This window comes from Schistocerca serialis, chromosome 7, assembly GCF_023864345.2.
Source record: "Schistocerca serialis cubense isolate TAMUIC-IGC-003099 chromosome 7, iqSchSeri2.2, whole genome shotgun sequence".
Lineage (NCBI taxonomy): Eukaryota > Metazoa > Arthropoda > Insecta > Orthoptera > Acrididae > Schistocerca > Schistocerca serialis.
This window is the reverse complement of record NC_064644.1, coordinates 214,078,650-214,105,397: the sequence shown is the minus strand read 5'-3', so window position 1 is coordinate 214,105,397 and position 26,748 is coordinate 214,078,650. Positions and strand designations below refer to the sequence as shown.

Below are 26,748 nucleotides of genomic sequence, written 5' to 3'. Positions count from 1 at the left end.
TAGACATTTGATGGAAAGAATTTGAAACACCATGTTCCTCTTGGTTGATTTTGGTATGGTCCACCAATGTTTAGGTAAATCCTATTTCCTGCCCAAGAAAAGGACTGGGCCTGTCTAGGAAATCAGAATTTCTGTAAAGTTTGTGAACCAAAATTTTGTCAACTGGTCTGCTTCAATAAGATTTTGGAATTCAGCAGGTAAAAGCAGCTGGTTTACATTTTATTTGCTTAATTTTCTTACCACTATGTTGCTATCTATTACTGTGGCCAATTTCATTCAGAAGCACTTTTGATCATCCCCTTCATCTTAATCTATTATCCTTATCCCCAAAATGTGTTGCAGCACTTAACAGTAACATATCTTACTTTGCTAAAGTAAGCAGACCAACATTGTTCTCTGGATTTGATCTGATTTTTGAATGGCATACAAGGTTCACTGCATCCTGCTGAGCTTGTAGCCGAGTAGGAACAAAATCACCATTTCTCATGTAGTCACTGTTATCGACACTGAAACAAGAAACAAAGATTTAAAATTTTCACTGTGTCTTAAACAAACTATACAATCAAAATGCAATGATAGGCCAAATGCTCATTCAGTAACACAGATTTCTCTGTTTAAAACGAATACATCTCACATTTCAATCAATCAATTAATAGAATAATTGTACATTAGACATACAAAATTTCAATTAAAAAAGTAACTGATGTAAATATACTGTTTCACGGCATACTGTACGATTTTTAACTGCTGACCCATGTAGCATGCAGGACATCAAATTTCTTGATATCTCAACCAGCTAATTATAACAAATACTATTCTCTGTTACACACATTAAAGACTGCATATATCAACACACACACACACACACACACACACACACACACACACACCTAACAGCAAACAAAACCAATTTTTACTAAACTGTATTTCTTGAGTAGCCTGAATGTGTCCATACATCAACAGATCAGAATAACAATCATCAGTTCAACACTAAGTGCTGGACAGCAGGAAATAATCTGTTGTGTAGTGGAATACTAATGCATTACACAGATTAGTAGCACTGGTGAGCAATGGTATTTCACTGCAGGATATGGCACTGAAATGAACCAGGTAGCATTTGCTCTCTATGCTACGAATGGCTAGTGTTGCCAGCTGATCAGAATGGCAAATCTCCATGTAGACCTATGTAATTGTTGTAAAGGACTGTGGGAAGTAAAGATTCACACATCTTGTTCTACAAATCCATTATGACACAGGACCTTCAGATTCATGGAAAAAGGCAAGTTATACATCAACAGGCAGAGATAATTACAGCTTGCTACTTCAGTAAACTCTACTAACAATAAATTATGACACACACTAATCTATTCACACTGATAATTGAAGAAATTACTTCCAACTTTACAGGAGTCCAATATTGTATATTAGGTAATTTTTTACTTATTTCTACGAGGGTTGGAACTTAAGTTGTGGCAACTATTTATTCACAACTGAGACAAAAAGAGTTACAAGTTTGCACCTGTTACTGTCCTTCATACATGTTTGTACCTGTTACTGTCCTTCAAAGTACTCGCCAGCTTGTGTTAAACCTGTTGCCAGCAATGTGGAAGGCATAGTATACCGTTAGCAGAGCCTGTTCTGTTGATGGTGCGAATGGAGCAGTCTACTGCCTCTCGAATCTCTGGAACAGTTCTGAAGCGAATACCACAAAGTGGTTCCTTCATCTGCGGAATCAAATCAAAGTCACAAGGACTAAGTCTGGGGAGTATGGTGGATGGTACAGTACTTCCCAGTCCCATCAACCAAACAGAGCAGCCGCAGCTTGCACTTATGCACTCGCACATTGTTGTGCGGAAAGCGTCACCGCTTCTTTCGCAAAGCTGGCCCAGGTGATGCTCCAAAAACGAACAGTAATACTAAGCACTGACGTTCTGCCGTGGAGGAACGTAATGCATTAGGATAACACCATCACAGTCGTACATGAGAATTACCATAACTTTTACCATACTGGAGCTCTGATGCACTTTTGACTTTCGCGGCTACCCATATGACGCCATTCGTTGGACTGGCGTTTCAGTTTTGGCTAGTACAATGTGGCCGATGTCTCATCCAGTGTTACCACATGGTGTAAGAAAGCCTCTCCTTCACGCTCATAGTGCTCCAAGTGCGTATGAGCAGCGTCGTAACGCATCCATTTCTGCATTTCCGTCAAGTCATGTGGAACCCATTGTGATTCAATTTTTCGCATGCCCAGGTGTTCCCTCAGGATGCGAAGCACAGTCGTTTGCGCTAATCCGGTTTTGTGGGTGAGCTCACAAATCATATGGCATCGATCACTGCCCACTAACGCGGCAACAGCATGCACTGCTACTTCAGGCATGCTAGGATGACCTGCCTGATGCATGTCTGCCACAGTATGCCAGCTTTCGTTGAAGGCTTTTACCCAATGTGCCACTGTCCTGTATGACAATGCCAATTCCCTGCACGACTAAGACCTTGATGACACTGTCATGCTGTACAACCTCTGGCACATTCAATCTTGTTCCGACTCCGTTGGTCTTGTTTCAAAAAAATAGTGACATCGTTACGTTAGACTGCTCGCTCACAAGTGACTGTGTTTCCCTCGATTGTGGGATGGGCGAGTCCATTTGCCTGGAGGTAACGTAGGTATGTCAACAATGTATGCTATCAGCAATAATAGTAGATTCCATTGCATAGTGTCTCCACAGCAGTGTTGCCACTATTTAAGTTCCAACCTATGTAGTACTGTGACCGTGAATTGCGCAGTCCTATTAAACTTCACTCGTTACTAACTACAAATACCATTAGGGAGTAAGCATATTGCCATGTAAGTGAAAACCCTGGGGTCCCTGAAAAGATGTTTGCAAGGTACTTTGTCATCAAAATTGCTCAACCTTCTTATCACACACATCTATAGAATAGATACCTTCAACTGTAATGCTTCCAGAAACTAGGTCACAAGAAAGCGACGAGTGAGAGTTGCCTAGCAAGCCTGTCTGCAAGTCAACACAGAGATTTCTAAGTACAAAGTAGTAGAACTGACATTTTTGTTATCTCAGTAGAACGGACATTTTGGTTAGCTTCGCCACTCATTTTGTGATTAATCTGGATGTCCATGAACTTAACATATCAAGCTTCATTCAGTGTACACACACTTGTCTCAACTTCTGGTAACTACAGGTTATTTTGATCTGTTTCCAGCTGTATAATAGTTGTTTCTGTACAACTCAAGAGCTGTTATTTGTGAAACAGTTGTAAGCCCATTCCATTATTCTCCTAACTGTGTTTGTAATTTTACCAATATACTGTGTTGTCAGCAACATTACAATGATTAAAGAGTACTCCAATGCCCTAGGTATATTATTTACGTCGACAAAGAACATCACAGGGCCAACCACTGAATCCGTAACATATGATACATAATGTTTCCCCTACTCAGAATTTAATCTTATTCCTCTCATATCATTTACCAAAGTGGTCTGCTGTTATTTACAGTTTGACTACTCCATGTACTGCAACAATTTCAGTCTTTCAGGCAATACATCATGACTCATCGACTCATTACAAAGATGGTATGGGTTAGTGATCTAATTGTTTCTGTGATATCTTTAACAGATGATTTTGAAAAATTAGTGTCTTTAAGTGGAGTATCCATTGCCTGTCTTAGTAAGTTTATTGGTTGGTTGGCTTAAAAGGGGGCAGGGGCGAGGTGTGGGGGGGGGGGGGGGGGGGTCCAAACTGGGAGGTCATCGGTCACTTGTTCCTAGTAAAATAAGTACACAACGGGGCAGGGGGGAATAAGCAGGAGAAAGGAAGAGCCAAAAGAACGACAGACAGACAACCAACACTACTATGGAGAAAACAGGAAAAGAAAACCACAGAGAGAAGCAAGAAACAGGTAGAAGGGGTAAAAACAAGAGAGCAGATGATCGTAGCTGGCAGACAACAAGAATATAAAAAGGAAAAGCCAGCCACTCTGCGACACATGAAAACATCCACCCTAAAAGCATTAGAGTGGAGAACACAAAGGGATAAAGGACATGTGCTGTATATAGAATGATAAAACCCACCGTCATGCATAAAACGTAAAACCAAATTAGCTGATGACGCGTTGTCTGCTAAAGTTAATGGCAACAAGTTCGGTAACTGAAGATCCATCGCAGGGCAGCCAAAGAAGGACACTCACCAAGATACCGGCCCCTGTCAGCCGGGCGCTGCACCGACACTGAGTTGGATCATCATGGGGCAGGAGGTAGCTGTGTGTCACCCAAGCATCGCCAATGCGAAGCCGGCAGAAAACCACGGAGGCTCACATGGAGGACTGCTACACATTCGTAGTCTCCTTAATGGTACACAGTTTGTTGTACGTGCTGAGGTTATGCCATTTCGTCTCTCAAAGCCGCAAAACTTAGCGGCATAGTACTGAACTCAGCCGATCTCCATAAGTGGTTTCCGCGTAGCCTGTTTGGCCAGCCTGTCGGCAAGTTTGTTACCTGGGATTCCGACGTGAACTGGGGTCCAGACAAACACCACCAAATGACTGGACAGTTCCGGCACATAAATGGACTCCTGGATGGAAGGCTTACGAGGATAGCACTAGTCGACAGCTTTTAGGGTGCTCAAGGAGTCAGTACACAGAAGGAATGACTCCCCAGGGCATGAACGGATGTGCTCAAGAGCACGAGATATAGCCACCAGCTCAGCAGTGAAAACACTGCAGCCAGCAGGCAAATAATGCTGTTCAATATGTCCGCCACGGACATACGCGAAGCCGACATGAGCATCAGCCATTGAGCTGTATGTGTAAACCACTTCATGACCTCTGTACATGTCAAGAATCGAGAGGAAGTGGCAGCGGAGAGCCGCGGGGTTAACTGAGTCCTTAGGGCCATGTGAAACGTCCAGGCGAAGCTGCGGCATAGGTGTACACCATGGAGATGTACGTGAATGGACCTCAAGTGTAGGTGGTAAAGGCAAGGACTCCAGTTCGGAAAGAAGGGACGGACACGAACTGCAGAAGCCCAGACCTTGGCCGCCGATGCGGGAGATGAACTGCTGTGGGTGGGAAAAGGTGGCGGTGATTCAGATACACAGGAGAACTAATGAATGTGTGCAATGTAACTGGCCAGAAGTTGGGCACGCCTAACCTGCAATGGAGGGACTCCAGCCTCCACAAGGACGCTGGTCACCGGACTCATCCTAAAAAGTTCCTGTTAGCAAATGCCACAGTGGTGCACTGGGTAAAGTGAACACAACGCTGAGGGAGCCGCCGAACCATAAACCAGACTCCCATGTCAACGTGGGATTGAACAAGGGCTCTGTAGAGCTGCAGCAGCATAGAGCGATCTGCAGCCCAGTTGGTGGTGCTCAGGCTGCGGAGGGAACTGAGGTGCTGCCAGCACTTCCGCTTAAGCTGACGAAAGTGAGGAAGCCATGACACCAACTTGGACACGGAAAGTATGAAGTGACACGAAATTTTAGATAAAAATTGGGAGCAGGCCTCGGAGACCCCACTCATATAATGTGCCAAGGATATGATATCACCAGGTTGTGTCATATGCTTTTCGTAAATCTAAAGAGGCAGCAACCTAATGTTGGCGTCTGGAAAAGGCTATTCGGATAGCAGAGTCAAGGAACACAAGATTATCAGTGGTAGAGCGACCCTGGCGGAAGCCGCCCTTACATGGAGCCAGTAGGCCTTGTGACTCCAGGACCCAACCCAACACAACTGCCGAACACCATACGTTCAAGCGGCTTACGAAGTATGTTGGTGAGGTTGATGGGCCGATAGCTTTCCACATCAAGCAGGTTTTTACCATATTTGAACACCGGAATGATGGTGCGCTCTCACCATTGCGATGGAAAGACGCCATCACACCAGATCCGGTTGAAGATGACAAGGAGATATCGCTTTTAGTCAGATGTTTAATCATCTGACTGTGGATCCAATCTGGCCCAGGAGCTGTGCCGGGGCAATGTGCAAGGGCGCTGAGGAGCTTCCACTCCGTAAATGGGGCGTTATTGGATTCACTGTGGTGTGTAGTGAACAAGAGGACTTTCCCTTCCAGTCGCCGTTTGAGAGTGTGAAGGAGGGCGAGAGGGGGGGGGGGGGGAGGGGGAGGGGGAGGGGGAATTCTCCAATTCTCCAATGCAGAGGCTTGAGCATAGTGCTCAGCAAAGTGCTTGGAAATCGCGTTTGCGTCAGTAGATAACACGCCATATATGTTAGCACCGGGAAGACCTGTGGGGTCTGGTACCCGAAAACATGTTTCATCTTTGCCCAGACTTGGGAAAGTGACGTATGGCACCCAATGGTTGAGACATATCTCTCCCAACACTCCTGCTTCCGTCATTTGATAAGTTGGTGAACGCAGACACAGAGCCATTTAAAGGCTGTAAGGTGCTCCAGGGAAAGGTGCCACTGTAGAGCTCACTGATGCTCCTTAATTGCTTCAATGACTTCCGGCGACCACCAAGGGACAGCCTTTCACCGGGGGCACCCTAAAGAGCGAGGGACGCTGGGGCAATGACAGGAAGATGGGCAAGTGGTCACTACCACAAAGGTCATCATGGGTTGTCCAGTGGATAGATGGGAGAAGTCCTGGGCTGCAAATTGATAAATCAATGGCCGAATAACTACTATGAGTCACACTGAAATGTGTGGTGGCCCCAGTATTTAAAAGGCAGAGGTTGAACTGAGACAGTAAAGTTCCAACATCTCTGCCTCGGCCAGTAAGCACAGTGCTACCCCCCAAGGGGTTATGGGCGTGTAAATCTCCCAAAAGTAGAAAAGGTTTAGGGAGTTGATCAATCAGTGCAGTTATTACATTCAGGGATACTGCACCACCTGGAGGAAGAAATACATTGCACACAGTTATTTCCTGCGTTGTCCTTATTCTGACAGCCACAGCTTCAAGAGGAGTTTGAAGGGGCACAGGTTCATGACAGACTGAGTTTAGGACATAAATGCAAACGCCACCTGACACTCAATTATAGTCACTACAGTTCCTGTGATATCCCTCATAGCTGCAGAGGGCAAGGGATGGCATTGCCGTGAACCATGTTTCCTGGAGGTCAAAACAGAAAGCAAGTGAAAAGCCTAACAATTGTCGTAGCTCAAACAGTGGAAAAAACCGCTGCAATTCCACTGGAGGGTGATGTCATCGTGAGACTGGAAAGGCGTGGAACATTCAATGAGGCAGTTTACACCTCAAGGTCACCTGCTGCCTCCAACTTTTTGCCTGAGCAGTCTATATCCATCGTGTCTGAGGGTCCGGCGAGATCTAAGTCCTCAATGAACACCAGAACCTCCACCTCATCCACAGAGCTTGTAGGTAGCGGTGGTGTGGGTGCCATCGCAATTCCCTTAGTCTTGGGGACCTTCTTTTTGGATTTCTCTCACTGCTCCTTGGGTTTCCCTGGCTGGGAGGATTTCAGCCTCTGGGACTGAGGATGAGCGCGAAGCCCTATGATCAGCTGCTTTTGGGCTCGTCAGCCGCTGGCGGGTGTCATCTTTCCCACTAGCTGACATCGAAATAAGTGTCCAAGGAATAGAAAAGCAACTGGAATCACTCAATAGAGGAAAGTCCACTGGACCTGACGGGATACCAATTCGATTCTACACAGAGCACGCGAAAGAACTTGCCCCCCTTCTAACAGCCGTGTACCGCAAGTCTCTAGAGGAACGGAGGGTTCCAAATGATTGGAAAAGAGCACAGATAGTCCCAGTCTTCAAGAAGGGTCGTCGAGCAGATGCGCAAAACTATAGACCTATATCTCTTACGTCGATCTCTTGTAGAATTTTAGAAGATGTTTTTTGCTCGCGTATCATGTCATTTCTGGAAACCCAGAATCTACTATGTAGGAATCAACATGGATTCCGGAAACAGCGATCGTGTGAGACCCAACTCGCCTTATTTGTTCGTGAGACCCAACTCGCCTTATTTGTTCATGAGACCCAGAAAATATTAGATACAGGCTCCCAGGTAGATGCTATTTTTCTTGACTTCCGGAAGGCGTTCGATACAGTTCCGCACTGTCGCCTGATAAACAAAGTAAGAGCCTACGGAATATCAGACCAGCTGTGTGGCTGGATTGAAGAGTTTTTAGCAAACAGAACACAGCATGTTGTTATCAATGGAGAGACGTCTACAGACGTTAAAGTAACCTCTGGCGTGCCACAGGGGAGTATTATGGGACCATTGCTTTTCACAATATATATAAATGACTTAGTAGATAGTGTCGGAAGTTCCATGCGGCTTTTCACGGATGATGCTGTAGTATACAGAGAAGTTGCTGCATTAGAAAATTGTAGCGAAATACAGGAAGATCTGCAGCGGATAGGCACTTGGTGCAGGGAGTGGCAACTGACCCTTAACATAGACAAATGTAATGTATTGCGAATACATAGAAAGAAGGATCCTTTATTGTATGATTATATGATAGCGGAACAAACACTGGTAGCAGTTACTTCTGTAAAATATCTGGGAGTATGCGTACGGAACGATTTGAAGTGGAATGATCATATAAAATTAATTGTTGGTAAGGCGGGTACCAGGTTGAGATTCATTGGGAGAGTGCTTAGAAAATGTAGTCCATCAACAAAGGAGGTGGCTTACAAAACACTCGTTCGACCTATACTTGAGTATTGCTCATCAGTGTGGGATCCGTACCAGGTCGGGTTGACTGAGGAGATAGAAAAGATCCAAAGAAGAGCGGCGCGTTTCGTCACCGGGTTATTTGGTAACCGTGATAGCGTTACGGAGATGTTTAATAAACTCAAGTGGCAGACTCTGCAAGAGAGGCGCTCTGCATCGCGGTGTAGCTTGCTGTCCAGGTTTCGAGAGGGTGCGTTTCTGGATGAGGTATCGAATATATTGCTTCCCCCTACTTATACCTCCCGAGGAGATCACGAATGTAAAATTAGAGAGATTAGAGCGCGCACGGAGGCTTTCAGACAGTCGTTCTTCCCGCGAACCATACGCGACGAACAGGAAAGGGAGGTAATGACAGTGGCACGTAAAGTGCCCTCCGCCACACACCGTTGGGTGGCTTGCGGAGTATCAATGTAGATGTAGAAATCTGGGAAGGGAGTGACACAAGGGACCCCTTCCTAGCAAAAGGAGCCAAAGAAGACTTACACTTCTGCTCAGAAGTGGGGACTGATATCACTGATGGTAGGGGGGGGCAGCATTGCTCCCGAAGTAGGTGGTGCGGGAGTAACAGGGAGAACAGTGCCCCCCTCCAAAAAAAGAAAAAAAAAATCAAGGGAGCAGGTGTAGTCTTCTGGTTCTGAGAGGTGACAGGAATGCGAGGAACTGATGGGGCGATAACTGTTCTCATAGTGGCAGCATAAGAGAAGGTCATAGCCACAGGATGTATGCGTTCAAATTTCCTCTTAGCATCAGTCTAGGTCAGTCGGTCCAGTGTCTTATATTCCATGATTTTCCTCTCTTTCTGTAAAATCCTGCAGTCCGGCTAGCAAGGTGAACCATGCTCTTCGCAGTTGACACATATGGGAGACGGGGCACATGAAGTATTGGGATGTAATGGACACCCACAATCTCGACATGTGACGCTGGAAGTACAGTGGGAAGACATATGGTCGAACTTCCAGCACTTAAAGCACCACATCGTGGGAGGTATATATGGCTTGACGTCACAGTGGTAGACCATCACCTTGACCTTCTTGGGCAATGTGTCACACTCGAAGGCCAAGATGAAGACACTGGTGGCAACCTGATTATCCCTCAGACCCCGATGAATCCGCCAGACGAAATGAACTCCTCACCACTCTATATTGGCTCGCAGCTCGTCGTCAGGCTGCAAAAGAAGGTCACTGTTGAATATAATACCCTGGATCATATTTAAGTTCTTATGGGACGTGATGGTAACAGAAACATCCCCCAACTTGTCACAAGTGAGTAATGCCTGTGACTGGGCAGAGGATGCTGTTTTTATCAAGACTGACGCAGAGCACATTTTGGACAAGCCCTCCACCTCCCCAACCTTGTCCTACAAATGCTGCACAAAAAACTGAGGCTTCATGGACATGGAAGATTCCCCATCAACTCTCGTACATACAAGGTACCGGGGCAAATAAGCTTCACTGCCATCCTTGGGGTGGCATTCCTCCCATGGTGTGGCCAGAGAGGGGAACGATTTGGGGTCATATTTCTTAGCATTGAAGTTAGACTTTGCTCACTCAGAGACTGCTGGCGACGGACCACCAGCAACAGATGACATACTATGCTTTATGGTGTGTCATCTGCCCTGATGCCACTCACTCCGACCAGGGGCCCTCCCCACGGGCACCACCCAGCTGCAGCAAAGGCCACCTGGCAGGATGGCCATTGCCGAGAGTCCTGATGCCCCAGGGTGATGGGCATCTACTCCTTGGCATACATGAGGAGTTAACAGCACAGGCATCAGCAGAGCGATCCCTGTGTACTCAGGGGGCTACAACCAACAGGGTACATGGCAGCCCCGCCACAACAGACTGGCTACCGTGCTGGGTATAAGGTGCAAAGAATTCCACAGTCATGGTTGGCGCAGAAAACGACACTGCATAGTGGGTGGAGGAAAACGCACCCAGGAAGGTGTCCTCGCCCAAGAGATGGAGGATCAGCGGGACTGCATGCCTTGACGAAAAAGTGGGCTAAAGATATCAATGCACAATGCACCATGTAAGGCACCCTTCCCCAAATGGCTCGCTGTTTGAGAAAATTTTGAAAAATGGATGTCAAACCCTAAAGGGGACCATCACATTAAGGCCAAAAGGTGTGAGACTCCTTTTAGTCACCTCTTACGACAGGTAGGAATACCTCGGGCCTATTCTAACCCCTGGGCCCACAGTAGCTAAGTTTATTGGATCTGTTTTTCATGGAACAGATTGTTTTGTCCCTGTGTTTTTGGCTACTGTGAGGAAGAATACATTGAATTTATTAGCCAATGATTTGATTTATTAGCCAATGATATGATTTTATATCATCTGCCTCTCGGATACTGTTATCTGGATATTAAATATTATTTTCCTTATTACAATATTCATTTCATGTCAGATAATGCTAAAAAATGTCTGTCTGATCTCATAATCTTGAATTTTTTATGCATAGTACATGGTTTTTTGCTTTTTTGATCTCAGAACAAAGAATTATGCAATAATGCCTGTTAATAATTGGTAAGTCTTCAACAAGAGCTATTCCTCTGCATTAAAAATGCTCTCTCTTCCTAGCGCAACATACATGATCTCAGATGTTAGTTACACTTTTCTTGGCTTCAACCGTAATTTTCATTGAACCATTGTGTAGGAAAATTGGATGTATTAGGTTGTAAGAATAGTTTTGGAAATAATACAATTTGTCATCTAATGTATGTCCTTGGCAAACTATTCATTTACAATCCTCTTAAATTTTATTTTTCCCTTCCTATTTAAATCTGACTGATAAGGATGCTTTATTGCCAGCATTTGATCATCACGGTCAGATAATTTATTACGAAAGCTAACATCTATTCAATAAAGAACAGTTGCTTTTATGAATACATTATCACTCACTTTGTATTATGCTTTTCTATTCTGTTGGGAATGTTTCTGTGGGGGGCTCAATCACAGATAGATTGCCACTTATGACGTTAAGTTGCAGAAAAATACAATTAAGACACTTACACAAAGCTTTCGATCTGAGATTCCGGAGCTGGCGGTCATATGTCCATGACGTGTGCGTTTCTCTGATTCTCTTTTGCTGATGAAGGCTGTGGCCAAAAGCTTTGTTTAAGTGTCTTAATTGTGCCTATCTGCAACTTAATGTGTCTTCTTTACAGTAAGTAACAATCTATCTTTCCCTAATTGTTAAAGGTAAAAATGAGTTATGATTGCTACCCTTTGTACTTCTCAAGTTTCTGTTTGTCATTTCTCCACTAACTGTTGCAATGGTGTCTCCAGTCATTCGACAACTATGTTTTTCAGAAACATTTACCCTGAAAAAGACCTAGTTGAAATATCGGAAATCATAGTGATCAGACAGACAATGCACTGCTTACACTGACTGCTTCTGGAAATGTGCAGTGCAAGTAATCTCTCACTGGAAACATTCTGATGCAGAACATGGACTGTACGATGTGACCTAGGGAGAGGTGATGCACAATCACTTCTCACGCATGATCACCCCACTCCAGTGAATGACTCCTGAAGCTCTATTTATATACTTTCAACAGAGAGCTTCATACTGTAGCACTTTGTTCAATTTTTTATGAGGAGCAGTTTCAACAATGTGTGTCATGTCGTTCTCAGTTACATAGTTATGTCCCAGCACTACACCACCATCTTGATCAAGATCTTTGCTCAGAGTTCCTACACCGCATGTGACACTCTAAAGATGACCTCTTAATCTTTTTAACCTTCTGTTTACTACTAACATTAATTTGCATTTTCTTCCCCATCTTGTCAACACTGTTCTTCAATCCTTTGGTTAGTCTGCACACTTGTGACCACTATCTCCACAGCAGTAAAGCTATTCAAGATATCTAGTCTAAAGTTAGTACAAAGCAACATCTTTTGAACATTTTGCCTGATCTGGCAAGTTTTGCCACATTCCAGATATGTACCCTACTCCTCTAACTTTACTGCTCCTAACTGCTGCTCTTAACTGTTCCAGTTCTGCTTGTGCTACTATTAGCTCATTTTCTAGTTTTAAGACAGTTGTGGAGTGATATGCACTACTACAGCACCAAATGTATGTTTTTTATATGATCTATACTATTATGTTAAACAGTCAAATGACAGATAAAGAAAACTTGTTAAAAAGATTTTACATTACTACTGATGACACTTGCTTCTTTGTCTTTCATATTAAAAAATATTTCACAGAAAACTTTTAGCTTAATTTTACTGTTCTATTTTTTGTGGTTTGAGGTCCTAGGTAGTGTTTATTTTTTTTATTTATTTTCGTTCATCTAGGAACAATCTCAATGATATATGATTTGTCACATATTACAATGAAAATATGGCTCAAATATACACACACACACATAAAATATTAAAATTATGTTTTTATGAGGGTATGACTGCTTGTTGACAGTGGCCTTGCTGAAGGAATCATCCCACTGTTTGCCTGAAAACTAAAACCACAGAACAACTAAATACGGATGGCCAGGCAGGACAAACTCAACTGCTCTGCCTCATTCAGTTTCTCTCTGTAGTAAATGTTTTTTTGATTATTCAGAATTTGCACCTAGCAGCTTATAATATGATAAAACAGTTTTGTACCATGTCTTTGCACCTCTCTACATTATCTTACAGAAACCGAGGTATTAATTCATACACTGAATTGAGTGACACATACATTACTAATGATATCAAACAAACTGGGAGTTGCATAAAATAAGATTTCTGCAAGTCTTCAGTATAGTAATGTGTTATGTGTAAGAAAGCATTTTAAATGGCTTTCTGTTTGATGATGCATGACTACAATGGCCTAAGAATTATCTTATGTATTTTTGTTTTTGTCACACACACTATATCCTTGAGGAACTTTTTGCCACAGACCTGTGAACAATAAGAGTATCTATCTTCATCTATTCCCAATTGAAGATAAATAAATTTTGTACGCTAGGACTATCTTAAGGGGACAATGCTTTCTCAAGTGTTAGTGAAACAGCAAGTATTTCCCTACTGATTCTACAGTAGATTATTTAAGCAAAGCATATAGGCAGGATTTCCCAAAAAGTACAAAAGTATTATGTGTTGTAAAATTATCTTCAAGTGAATAGTTAGAACATGGCATACCAGAAAACAGTTTTAGGCAAATTAAGAAGACAAGCATAATTTTTACAGGAAAAAAAACAATATCTCAATATTTCTAACATTTGTAAAATGCTAAACATACATCTTTGCTGTGCAAGCAACCCTAGGGAAAGCATTATAATGGAATCCATAGAAATTATGATCCACAAAAATTTTGTCAATAGGGAGGAAGTTTATCACTTAATACCAGCATGCAATCCCAAGTTAACAGCTGTAAGTTGAGCACATGCTCAGCATATGAGACAGATCAATAATTCTTACATCTAGATTTGAATGCAGATTCCAGCCCACTCCCTCACCACTGCTGTGTCAGTAATTAGCTTCCTTTCAAGCCCCTCTGGCTGCTGAAGACCTGGCCATGTGGAGGAGGCAACTCCCCCACTGTAGTTCCATCCACGAATGATGGCCGTTCGCACATGTCGACACACGGACAGGGACTGCATTGTTGATGACTCAAAGCAACATTTGTGATATGACCATGTGCTTTCTTATGCAGAATTTATCACTTACCACCACATTCAGCAATGGCAACTAGCAACAAATGGAACCTAAGTTCACTAAACAACTCGCTTTGATCAAGTTTAATGCTCACATTAACTACGGCATTCACAGCAGAGTGCTCAGAACACTACTGAACATTCATTAGCTGTTGGAGGATATGTGACGTAGGTGTGCATAACAAGCCTAAATTCTACAACCATTGTTTGTGAGTCCAAGTATAGTATAAATGTAGATGTTAGCAATTACTTCACACTTTGTCATAAAATGCTGAGTGTGATACTTGCTGAAACTTATTAGAAAGCCGCTCTAGTTGCTAATATATTTGTAAGCCCACGACTGGTTTCAGTTCTCACAGTTTCTAGTGGCTCTGAAAATGGCCTGGGCATGAAGGCCAAAATTGGTTGTGAACACATTAGCAGCAGCAGTGGCTACTTATCAATGAAACATACACTTGTGGAACAAGAACACTCTCTAAATATGCAGAAACTAATACTTGTCAAAACATCACATTACAGTAGACCCCTACAAATTTGGATACACAAGAAGTTTTCATCAGGAAATACAGTATCAACAACATTTTCTGCATCACAAGAAACAGCTAAGAAAGAAAAGAGTTGCATATGTTCAACTGATTACGTTTTTGGTTTAAGTTTGACTTATTCTTTGATCTCTGGCAATATGTCAATATGAAAAATGCCAATTTTCGTATTGGTTCCAAATCCACATTAAACTGTAAGTCCTGCCATAACTGGAGTGGCTAAGTCAGTTTAAGATCAAACAATGGAAAACCGAGGATGGAATGTAACAATACTATGAAAATAAAGTTGCTACTCACCATATAGCAGAGATGCTGAGTCGCGATAGGCACAACAAAAAGGCGACTCAGCATCTCTGCTATAAATAAGTTCAAGGTCAGAAAAAGGCGAGGGATTACCGTCTCAAATAGGACCAAGCCAAGTACGGTATACAAAACAAACCACAGGTTGAATACAGCTTTACCTTTTATGCTTTATCCTTATATTAACCTGACAAATACTATATCAACGTAAATATTATATTTTTACTGCTTGAATATATTTCGATACTATAAACCATGAACATGACAAGCTGTGGCAAAGCGAGTAAAAAAAATATGTTATCAGCAAATAAGTAAAGCACATCTGACCTCAGTCTGAACGTTGATATAAAGGCCACAATTATACAGTACATGCCCTGAACTGATTTAACTAGCCCCTCATAAGGGACCAAAAAGTTTGACATGGATTTTTAATCAAGATACAACTTGACACATCAGACAAACAGATCAGGGTCAGAAGTGAAGGAAGTGATAAGCAGCAGAATAAATATCCTTAAACCAACTGGGGACTGAATCCCCCGATTGTTTGTAGTCTGACACTAACTCAACCTACAAGTAAATAAGGATAACAATTTTTATCAAGAATCAATTGTTCACACCTAAACAAGATACACAGATTGGTCCAATAACCACTCTAACAGGACTTTACAAAGTTCTTTCCCAGCACAAATGTTTTTCATGGTGCAACAATTAGCACCAAAACAAACAAATCTGTGATACTATGATAGCACTGCTTGGTAAGCACACTGAAAAAGATCACAAATAGTGAGTAGAACACTCCTCATTTCAGGGCACAAGGAATGTCCTACCGTTGTCCTTCCCACCCCTCCCACAGTGGTACTCAATATCCATGTCCATCTTTACACAACCCCTGCTCCCAGTCCTTTGCCTCATGGCTTATATTCTTGTAATAGACCTAGATGTGAGAAACCCAGTCAAGTGATGTACAAGCTAAGCTGCAACCACTGTGCTGCATTCTACATGGGCATGGCAACCAACATGCTGCCTGTCCGCATGAATGGCCACCGACAAACTGTGGGCAAGAAACGCCTGGACCAACCTGTTGCTGGGCACGCCACCCAACATGATGTTCTTCATTTCAGTGACTGCTTCACAATCTGTGACATCTAGATCCTTCCCACCAACACCCGCTTTTCTAAGCTGTGCAGGTGGGAACTCTTCCTGCAATATGTCCTACATTCCTGTAACCCTCCTGGCCTCAACCTTCTTTAGTCATTGTCCTTACCCATCTACCTCCTTCCCTGTTCCCATTCGAGCACTACACTGCCCTCTATTCCACCAACACATCCACAGCCTTTTTACTTCTCTTCTTTTTCACTACCACACCCCCTCCCCCAAAGCACTCTTAACTTCCCAACTCCACTTAGCTGCTTTATCCTCTCTCCACTTCATCCATGTATGCTCCCACAAGCATCCTTTTACTGTCCCCCACCCCTTCCCTGCTATCCTTCCCCTCCCCAGCCTCCTCCTTTCCCCAAGAACCCAGTTTACTTCTCCCATCTGGCTGAAAACTTTGTCAGACTTTTTGTAGTGCATGTGTGTGACTCAGCATCTCTGCGTATGGTGATTAACAACTGTTCTATTCATAATATTGTTGTATGTTTTTGGGTGGTCAAATGGACTGACAATTCCGTTTTTAAGTACAACTTTTTGTTACTGGTGTACTCTCTCCGTGCAGTGCTGCCAGTGGTGATACGTATCCACTATGTGGATGCCATCTGTTTAAGATCAAAAAGTAATCATCATTCTCGCTGGCTGCATAGTCTGTTAAGCCAGGAAAACTTTTAAAATAGTAGCAGTAATAGCAATAGTAGTAGTAGTAGCAGTAGTAGTAAAACAAATACTGTAATGCAGCTATCCATTTTTGAATGCTCCTTCATAAATAAAAGAAAATGCAATTGCCCCAATTTAATTACCATATCAGCAGATACTGAATGTTTCAAAACAGCCATTAATAGTTTGACACTGAGTTTGTAGTTGGTTTTAATTTATTCTGTCACTTTTATTTTGAAATTTGAAGTAATCAACTGCAATCCTATATAGGCCTGAAACCCCGAAAGTTCATATTATCACTAATAGTGTTGAAAATGAGCTAAATGTGCCAAAACTTAACATAGAATCCCACTCAGTTTCTTTACAGAATTCACAAGTCATTTATCTGTGATCTAAAAATCAAGAAGATTGCATTACCACACTGCCAGCTTTAACCTGTGACCCTAGAGAGATGACTCAAGCTTCAAGCTCATACAGAACGGTGGTCATGAAGTTATTCATTACACACACGAACAGTCACCTACAATATGAAAAATGTTTAATTGCAAAAATAGCAGGAAATTAGCAGGTCAACCATGGGATGGGGGGGTGGGAGGTTGGGGTTGGTTTTGGTGGTGGCAGTAGTTAAAATAAAAAAATCAGCTCCACTCCTTAACCCGGAGCTTAAGCTTACTGCAGATGCCTTGAGCAGACAAGTGTTTACAATAATGTGAAGATAGCTCAGGTCTCACATGTGCCCCCCCACACACACACAGTTTTTGTAGAAACTTAAATTGTTCAAAAGAAATGGGCATAGATGAAATATTGGACACAACTTTAACCAGTTGTAAGACAAACGGCATATGAAAAGAGCTCTGAAATGATTGATTGTACTTGATAGATCTTGTACAGATCGCTTAGAGCCCAATGTTGCACTGGAAATTCAAGGTAATAAATAAATGAAGGAAGAAGCAGATATGTTACTACATAGCCGGTTATGTAGTATGCTAGACATCTCAGAGCTTCAGATTACATGAAGATCTTCCTAAATACTATTCAGATGTAGCCTATGGGAAAAAGAGTATAGTGGTTGAAATAGGCTGGAAACAAGAAATGGACCAATATGCTTAATTCCCTCACTTCCACGTCATGCCTTAAGTGGTGTCTTTTGGCCGTGGTCTTGGACATAAGCATGAAATGTTTCTACTGTCATATACATAAAAGTAAAGCTATCATCATGCTGAACACTACAGTGTCTTATTAGGCATTTACTGTTCTTGTAGAGGTGGTATGTTCTTGTCATCTTCTGACTATTGATACATGGGGTCCAGCCAGTTATAGGGTCAAGCTAATGAACATGGGCTTTGAACCTTAGTGCAACTTGGCATTTTTCACATTAAAAAACATTGTAAGTGATGAAAGACACGATAAAATAACAGATTAAAATTGGAGGATCGAACCCCTGAAAGAAAGAAATTGTAGTCAATCAGTGTGGACTTCAGTTCTCCAATGATGTCTTCAAGCAAAAGCTGTAACATATCTTGTTAAATGGTATTTTTGTTTTTGGTTCTAGCAGTCCACAGTATTCATAATTGTCACTAAAAATGTAATTTCAGTCATTATCTAAGACAGCTTTTTTTGTAATGTTAAGTGAAGATGTAAAAAATAAATTTAAAAAATTCCTGCATGCATACTAACTTTCTAGTTACTTAAATTCAGCAAAACTGTTTCAGGCAGTTACGAGAAAGTTTCAGTTTTTGTCAATTTATTCATAATCAATCTTCATTTCAACATTTACAGATTGTGCTGCTGTTGTGACTTAGATTTTCAACTGCAATTTAGTGTGCTCCCACAGTGGTATTCTGCCATTCTGAGAACCTACACAATATCTTCATCCATCCCAAACACAGCCCCTGCTCTCATCTCCTTGCAACTTGGCTCATGCCCCTGTAACAGACCTCGATGCAAGACCTGTCCCACACATTCCCCCACCAACACCTATTCCAGTCTGGTCATAAGCATCACATATCCCATCAAATGCAGGGCTACCTGTGAAACCAGACATGCGATCTACAAGCTAAGCTGCAACGCTGTAATAGCTGGACCAACCTGTTGCTGAGTACGCCGCCCAACATGATGTTCTTCATTTCAATGACTTCTCCACAGCTTTTGCCATCTGGATCCTCCCCACGAACACTAGCTTTTCTGAACTGTGCAGGTGGGAACACTCCCTACAATATGTGCTACAGTCCTGCAAACCTTTTGGCCTCAACCTTCATTAGTCATTGTCCTTACCCACCTAGCTCCTTCCCTGTTCCCATTCCAGCACTACACTGACCTCTATTCCACTAACACACTCTCAGTCTTTTTACTGCTCTTTTTTGCTACTGACGCCCCTCCGTCTAACCTCCCAACTCCACATAGTGGCCCTGCCCTCCCACCACCTCGATTCTGTATGATCCCAGAAGCATCATTTTACTGTCCCCCACTCGTTCCTAGCTATCTGTCCCCTCCCCAGCCTCCTCCTTACCCCCACCACACTATTTGCCTCATGTGCTGCCACTTAAAGAGTCTGGCCTTGGCACCTACAGACTGCAGTTGTGTGTGTGTGTGAGTGTGAGTGTGTGTGTGTGTGTGTGTGTGTGTGTGTGTGTGTGTGTGTGTTTTCAACAAAGGACTTTGTGGCTGGCAACTTACTTTCTGATGGTCTTTTTTGTTGTGCCTATCTTCAACTCACCATCTCCACTATATGGTGAGTAGCAACTACCCTTTTCATAATATTGTTACATTCCATGCTGGATTTTCCAAAAAACATAACTGTTTAATTTGGTCTCTCTGTTAAGCCTAGTTTACACAACGGCACTAGGTTGGAGGTAACTGTGCTACCGGCCACTATGCATGCGCGCCACGCATTTGCGTAACTTGTTGGTGAAACTAAGCACTTTCAGCATGTTCCAACTCTGGCGACACTAGTTGCACGAGTTTTGAGATTATGTGTGTTCATAGAGTGTAGACAAACTGAAATATGAAATGGGGAACAGAGAATAAGGTTCGCTTTTCGAATATCTATGCTTTGCATAGGTGTTTGTGGGATTTCAGTGTTGCTGTTACAAAAATAAACAACATATTGCTCCTGCTGAGACCATCATGTGCGATCATAACAGATGTTTTGACAATAATTGAGCTGCAGGGCAAAATTTATTGAGTTAGGAGAGCATATACAACTGAATTAAGAAAAATACAAGCAAGTGTAATTCTAGCTATGGCAATGCTCTCGTCTACAAGACTAAAATCCCATTGTTCGAGTTGGCCAAATCTTTGTTAAGGAATACTGTTGACAGGAGGGAATGCTATACAAATTCAAGAAGTTGCATTCTTTATTCAGTATTCATCTATCTAAAACACCGCTGCAGTGCTCCCCGTTCACACATGTTACAATTTTTAAATATTTCCACTGTACAGATCTATCTTCAAGAGAGTAGATTACAAATCATTCTCTTCTTAATGCAGCCTGATTTGTATTATTATTGTTGCAGGTGTTAATAATTATTACTGGTAATGTTAAAAATTAATGGAGTTAATGAAAAAGTGTCATTACCAATTAAAACCGTATCTTATAGCATGCCGAGTGTTCTCGACTGTAATGCACACAATATGATGTGCAATTTCAGTTCTGGCGACAGTGCTTCATGCATTACAGTACCTTTATTCCTTATGAAATAATTAACTGTATTTAGAAGAAACATGAACAGTTTTGGTGTCATTCTAAGACAATTAAAAGAACTTCTTGGATCATCCGTTACAAATTATTTCAATAAGGATGCTGAGCAACCAAGCATATGTCTTTTCTTCATCCAGTCATGAATCGAAACTTCTTTTTTTTTTTTTTCCCCCCCCCCCCCCCCCCCCCCCCTTATGCAGCGATTCCACACAACAAGCTTTAAATCCATCACAACTCGTGCAACGTGCAGCAGCCAAAACTTTCATTTCATACACGACTCAGGGACCCACAAAACGATGAAACTGAAATGTGTACTGGTGTCGCTGTGTCTACAGTCATATATGAAACCACTTGCGTGCAACTCATTCCACGCAACGAGTGGTGCAACCCAATGTTGTTGTGTAAACTAGGCTTTATTATTAGCAAGTAGGCCCACCTGGAAACTAATTTCTGGGCTACTGGCAAGGTTTAAGATACCACTAAACATTCTTTGGGCATTTCGAATCACCCTGTAATATAGTACAGTTATGGTGACCCTTATATTCAATAGCCGGGCCAGCTTCTTACGTACAGTAACATTTAAATTGAGAAAAGGGCAGCAGGCAGTTGCAAAGTCTGTAATTTATTGCAGATCTAGATTTTGACTATAATGCAGGCATGACTAGTACAATAACAGTCATAAAAGGCCCAATGTGTTAGACCATAACATGTAACAAAATGACAAGTGTTCTAGTTAGCCTTTACATGACAGACACAAAATGGTTGTTTATGGTTTTGGTTGGTTTTGTGTTTTGCATATAAAGTGCACTTTTGTCATATTTTATACTCTGACATGATGGGAAATTTAAAAGTCTTTGGTAATGCACTGATGATTATATTATATTTGAAATCGAGATCTGCAATAAATCACAGATTTTGAGACTGACTGCTGTCCTTTATTCGATATGAATATTCAATTGTTGCTGCACACACAGGCATCCAATGGATTCCAAATTGGTAATTTTTAAATTATACCTCTATCACTTCAATCTTTCTATAACTTTGACCAAATACTTGTGAAAGGCCTACGTGGAATATTCATCCCATCATTCAGCACAAACTACTCCAGTCTTATCACTAGTATATTCTACCCCATTACCGTCAAGTTTTAATGTCCAAAGCACACCATGAAACTCTTCTTATATGAATTATTATTAGTGGAGATGATATTACATTCTTCTCATATACTGCTCAAGAGAAAGATATGAAGATATGTATTCATGCAATGATGAATTTACATCATTGTAAAACACTTCATTTGGTGAAAATGAAATAGTCATATTATCATCTACTATGGATATCAACCCAGGTGATGGTGGGGGAATTAGATTAGGAAATGAGACACTTAAAGTAGTGAATGATTATTGCTATTTGGGGAGCAAAATAACTGATGATGGTCAAAGTAGAGAGGATATAAAATGTAGACTGGCAATGGCAAGGAAAGCATTTCTGAAAAAGACAAATTTGTTAACATTGAGTATAGATTTAAGTGTCAGGCAGTCGTTTCTGAAAGTATTTGTATGGAGTGTAGCCATGTATGGAAGTGAAACATGGACGATAAATAGTTTGGACAAGGAGAGAATAGAAGCTTTCGAAATGTGGTGCTACAGAAGAATGATGAATATTAGATGGGTAGATCACATAACTAATGCAGAATAGAATTGGGGAGAAGAGGAGTTTATGGCACAACCTGACTAGAAGAAGGGATCGGTTGGTGGGACATGTTCTGAGGCATCAAGGGTTCACAAATTTAGTAATGGAGGGCAGCGTGGGGGGTAAAAATCGTACAGGGAGACCAAGAGACGAATACACTAAGCAGATGCAGAAGGATGTAGGTTGCAGTAGGTACTGGGAGATGATGAAGCTTGCACAGGATAGAGTAGCATGGAGAACTGCATCAAACCAGTCTCAGGACTGGAGACCACAACAACAAGAACAACAACATGGATAGCACAAGCCATTTAAAATATAAAGTATGGTATGCTCAGATAAGGTAGTAAATAAGAATGAAAGCTAAAAATGATAAGGGGATAACCACAATTTTCAAGTCAGACAAGCAACATAAAACTTAATTTCAGTTTTCAGTGTTGAACTCAATATGATAAAGCGAAGGTGGCGCAACAGTTGTTAGGGACTATGAAAGCTGGGAGAGGCTGCAGATATGGCTTGTCTGAATTGCAATGGAACTATATTTGCTGTTTGTATGACAGTCACAGAGGATAGCATAATAAGCGAAATAAACTTTCGAATCATAAGTATCATGGAGAAATTATATTTAAGATATAGGAAGATATTAAGACTTGGTTGGACGCTAATGTATCACTCCTGTATGCAACTGTATAATACTAAGAAACTTAAGTTTGTCGGTCTTAATCAGGTAGCACGTGACAAATGACATAGATTTCATTGTATTAGGTGTGTCAAAATGTATTTGATTCAGGCCTCTGAGAACTAGTGTGGCTGAACCACGACTACAATAAATGCTAATATTAAGCATCCCAATTTCACTGGAGCTGTACTCATTTTTGTAGTGCCTTCAACGTAGTATGTTACCAAACTTTAGGCCAGCCAATACCCCGCAGGCGTAACTATTAAACCCCAACTTTCCGCCACAATACCATTCAGTGGTAAAACTCAACGGGGAATATTCGAGAGACCATGACAATACGACAAAGTAAAACTGTTGTACTTAAGTTAGTACGTGGCTACTTCTTCATCCAAATTCTTAATCGTCTTGCACTTAATTTTAATCCATGCATCATCAAAACTCTCGTTTATTCATAGCATTGCCTGACTCTTGTACTCTATGAGCAACAGATTATGAACATATGGGCAAAAATCATCTTCATCTAGCTTTTTATACGCTATCTTCAAACCATAATATACAATGAAATGTACGGCAAACGTCACCAAACGAATTATTTGTTACCACAGGACGCACAAGTTCTGCTGTGTCATTTGCCGTGATCAAGAACACTGCAATAAAAAGAATAACAATAGTTCGGTCGCTAATTTCTTGGAAGACTGTAAATCTTACCATATCATAGTACTTTCTAAAACCATTTTTCCACTCTACTCTTCGGTAACCACCAATTTTTCACACCAATCACAATACTTTACAGTCACTGGGTACAAAATGCAAACAACTCATTCTCAAAGATAAAACACTTTCAATGACATGTACCAAAAACATAGATAGAAGACTATGAATGTTGGTAATCGGTTGATAATAAATTAAGTCGCTGTATTGTTAAAAAGGTCCTAGAATCAAATACACATCAGATAACATTTATTTAAATAGTTGATTCACAAAACCTTGATTAAATATATCAATCAATGGATCGTCAGTTTTTACTTTGGCGACGAATACTAGAAAATCATTGAACCCAGATGGTAACTTTGACAGACATAGATCTAGATGTAATGATGAATACAAGTGAACGGTTTGGTGGCCGGGGTTAAGTTGACGATTTAATGTTTTCAAACTAATAAACAGCTAAATGCTACATTTAAGTATCATGGGATAGTTCACTTTATTTACCGTTCATATAATTTATTTCGCCTAGAAGCTATGGCTACTCACAAATCTGGGGGCCAAAGTGGCAGGAAGAAAGTTCAGGTATGTTTGTTTTGAATTTAAAAAGTTTTATTTTTCTAGTAGAGCGTGTTATGATGTGCAGTCTTAATGTACAAGTGCTTTACCCACCTTACACTAGAGGGAATTGTGTGTAATACAAATTACTTAGAGTCCACTACATTGTGTATTTGCCGGTATGCGACATACATTTTACTGTGTTTTTATTATTTTTATTGTGATCAGAATTTGACGCTGATTAAATTTAAGAGAAAAAAATTAGCCAATTCTGGATATTTCCGGCCACTTAAAAGTTGCTATGCGAAAGCAAATAAATATGGTTTTAAGAGACAGATTTTCATTGTTGCCTTAAAAGTCCTAGAAGCATAAAGCCTTCGTTTTTAAAATGAGAACGAACAATCAGGCACCTGCCCAGAAAGAAAAATCATGACGCGAAGATGGTAGAGGACGACATCTAATATGAACATTATGAAATATGGGGGTTGCTATTAGACATATTCGTTACGTCGTTCTGTAGGTGTTATGGTTCAGCTTTATTTGAATTAGGCAGTTGAAAATATGTATGTGAATAATCATAACTCCTAATTCAGTAAATATGGGTGTAGGTCATGTTTTGTCATGGTGTGTACCTCATCCAGTGATCTGCTTCAACCTGTCCTTCAAACCAAAGGGAATAGAATACCCTATTGCATTTTGCTGTTTCTCCCTCTCGGTTTTGGTGAAGTTCTTGGTTAAAAAGTTATCTCTACTGGTAACTCAGTTGTTGATACTCGCATCTGATATGCCTTCACGTGTTCTGAGGGCCATGAACAATATTTCTTACCACATGGCAGCAGTGTGTTTACGCAGAATTAGTGACCATTATGTAAGTGCGCTGTTGTACATGCCCAAGTAGTTTACAGGCCAAATACCAGTGTAACCTCTGAACATGTTAGTTTCAACCATACACAATATTCTTACTAACCTTCATGGTACGGGGGGCTCGGTTGTGTGCTGCCGGGTACTGAGTCTGGGGAAGGAGCATGCTGATCAATAGCAGAAGACACTACTAAGATGGATATCTTGGAGCCATCTTTGGCATCCAACTTGCAGTCAACACCACTTCTTTGGGTTGAGGAGGCATGGAATGTGGAATGGCATACCATGGCCACTACCGACAAGCTACAAGCAATAACAGATTCACTGTTGCATGGTGATCTTCCTACGACCCTTTCTGTGAGGAATGTACTGCCCTTTGCTGGCTCCAGATTGGTTACACCTATCTGACTTGTGGTCAGATCCTTAGGTGAGAGGGCCCACCGGGCATTGTCCTCGTGACATTCTTCTATTGATTGCCTTTACCCTACTTGAGAGCTCCATCTTCACTGCTTTGAAGCAGGTATTGAAATGTGAAGACTCATTGACACAAACTTGAGGATTCACTGCCTCTGCTATAATGTAGCAATGTGCTAGTAGTAGATGTATATTCCCCCCCCCCCCCCCCCCCCCCACCTCAGAAGTTTTTGTCATCATGGGCTCATTATTGACTCTTTTTATTATTGTATGATGCAAACATTTTGCAAGCAATCTACAGTGACTAGGAGATTGCAGCTTGGGCATGGAAATGAACCTTCCCCATCAGAGGACTAGTGCTAGGAGCCTTTGACTTCTTCAGGTAAATGCACTTTCCTCACCTCATGGCATTTCATTAGTTCTTATAGCTGACTCTCCACTTCAGCTGAAGCTAGCAGTACTGGATGTCAGCCTTGCCCCATTATGTAATAATAATGTAGCTTGTGATGTCACACATGCACAAATGGAAAGAGAACAAAACCCTGACAACATTTGTTATGTGTCCATATTACTTTTTGGAATGTAGGCTGTGCTGACTGACTGATCCGCAGCATACGCTGAGGTCTAGGTTAGATTCGAAGGTGATAGTTCGGTTGTGAGGTGACAAAGCCAACGTATATGAACACAAGGTCTTAGGTGTGAAGCCATACTGATCTGTGGCGTAGCTTGAGGTGAAGGTTAGTTTGAGAGGTGACAGTCTGCTTTTGCATGGAAAAATCAATATTTAAGTTTATCCGATTTGTCAGTGGTGTACATCTTCTCCAGTCCTGTGCATCAGATAATATCTCTCTCTCTCTCTCTCTCTCTCTCTCTCTCTCTCACTCACACACACACACACACACACACACACACACACACACACACACACAAGATGCTGTTACTTACTAAACGAAAGTGTTGGTATGTTGATATGAGACAATAAAAAACACACAAACACACACACAAATTTCAAGCTTTCACAACCCAAGGTTGCTTCATCAGGAAAGAGGGAAGGAGAGGGAAAGACGAAAGGATGTGGGTTTTAAGGGAGAGGGTAAGGAGTCGTTCCAATCCCGGGAGCAGAAAGACTTACCTTAGGGGGGAAAAAGGGACAGGTATAAACTCGCGCG

General features: G+C 41.7%; 2 protein-coding genes across 2 annotated transcripts in view; one reads left to right on the top strand and one right to left on the bottom strand.

The window, feature by feature from the left end:
- LOC126412311 (26S proteasome non-ATPase regulatory subunit 4) overlaps positions 1-23,874 on the bottom strand; it is an 80,618-nt gene extending 56,744 nt beyond the window's left edge. The window contains exons 1-2 of the mRNA XM_050081832.1: positions 23,750-23,874; positions 366-506 (exon numbers count right to left, since the gene is read on the bottom strand). Of these exons, the coding sequence (XP_049937789.1) occupies positions 366-506; positions 23,750-23,775 (167 nt within the window). The 5' untranslated portion in view covers positions 23,776-23,874. The remainder of the gene's footprint in view (positions 1-365; positions 507-23,749) is intronic.
- A 189-nt stretch (positions 23,875-24,063) lies between these two features.
- The window catches only part of LOC126412458 (WD repeat-containing protein 48), a 169,623-nt gene continuing 166,938 nt past the window's right edge, over positions 24,064-26,748 (top strand). The window contains exon 1 of the mRNA XM_050082066.1: positions 24,064-24,331. Coding sequence (XP_049938023.1) covers positions 24,284-24,331 — 48 coding nt within the window. The 5' untranslated portion in view covers positions 24,064-24,283. The remainder of the gene's footprint in view (positions 24,332-26,748) is intronic.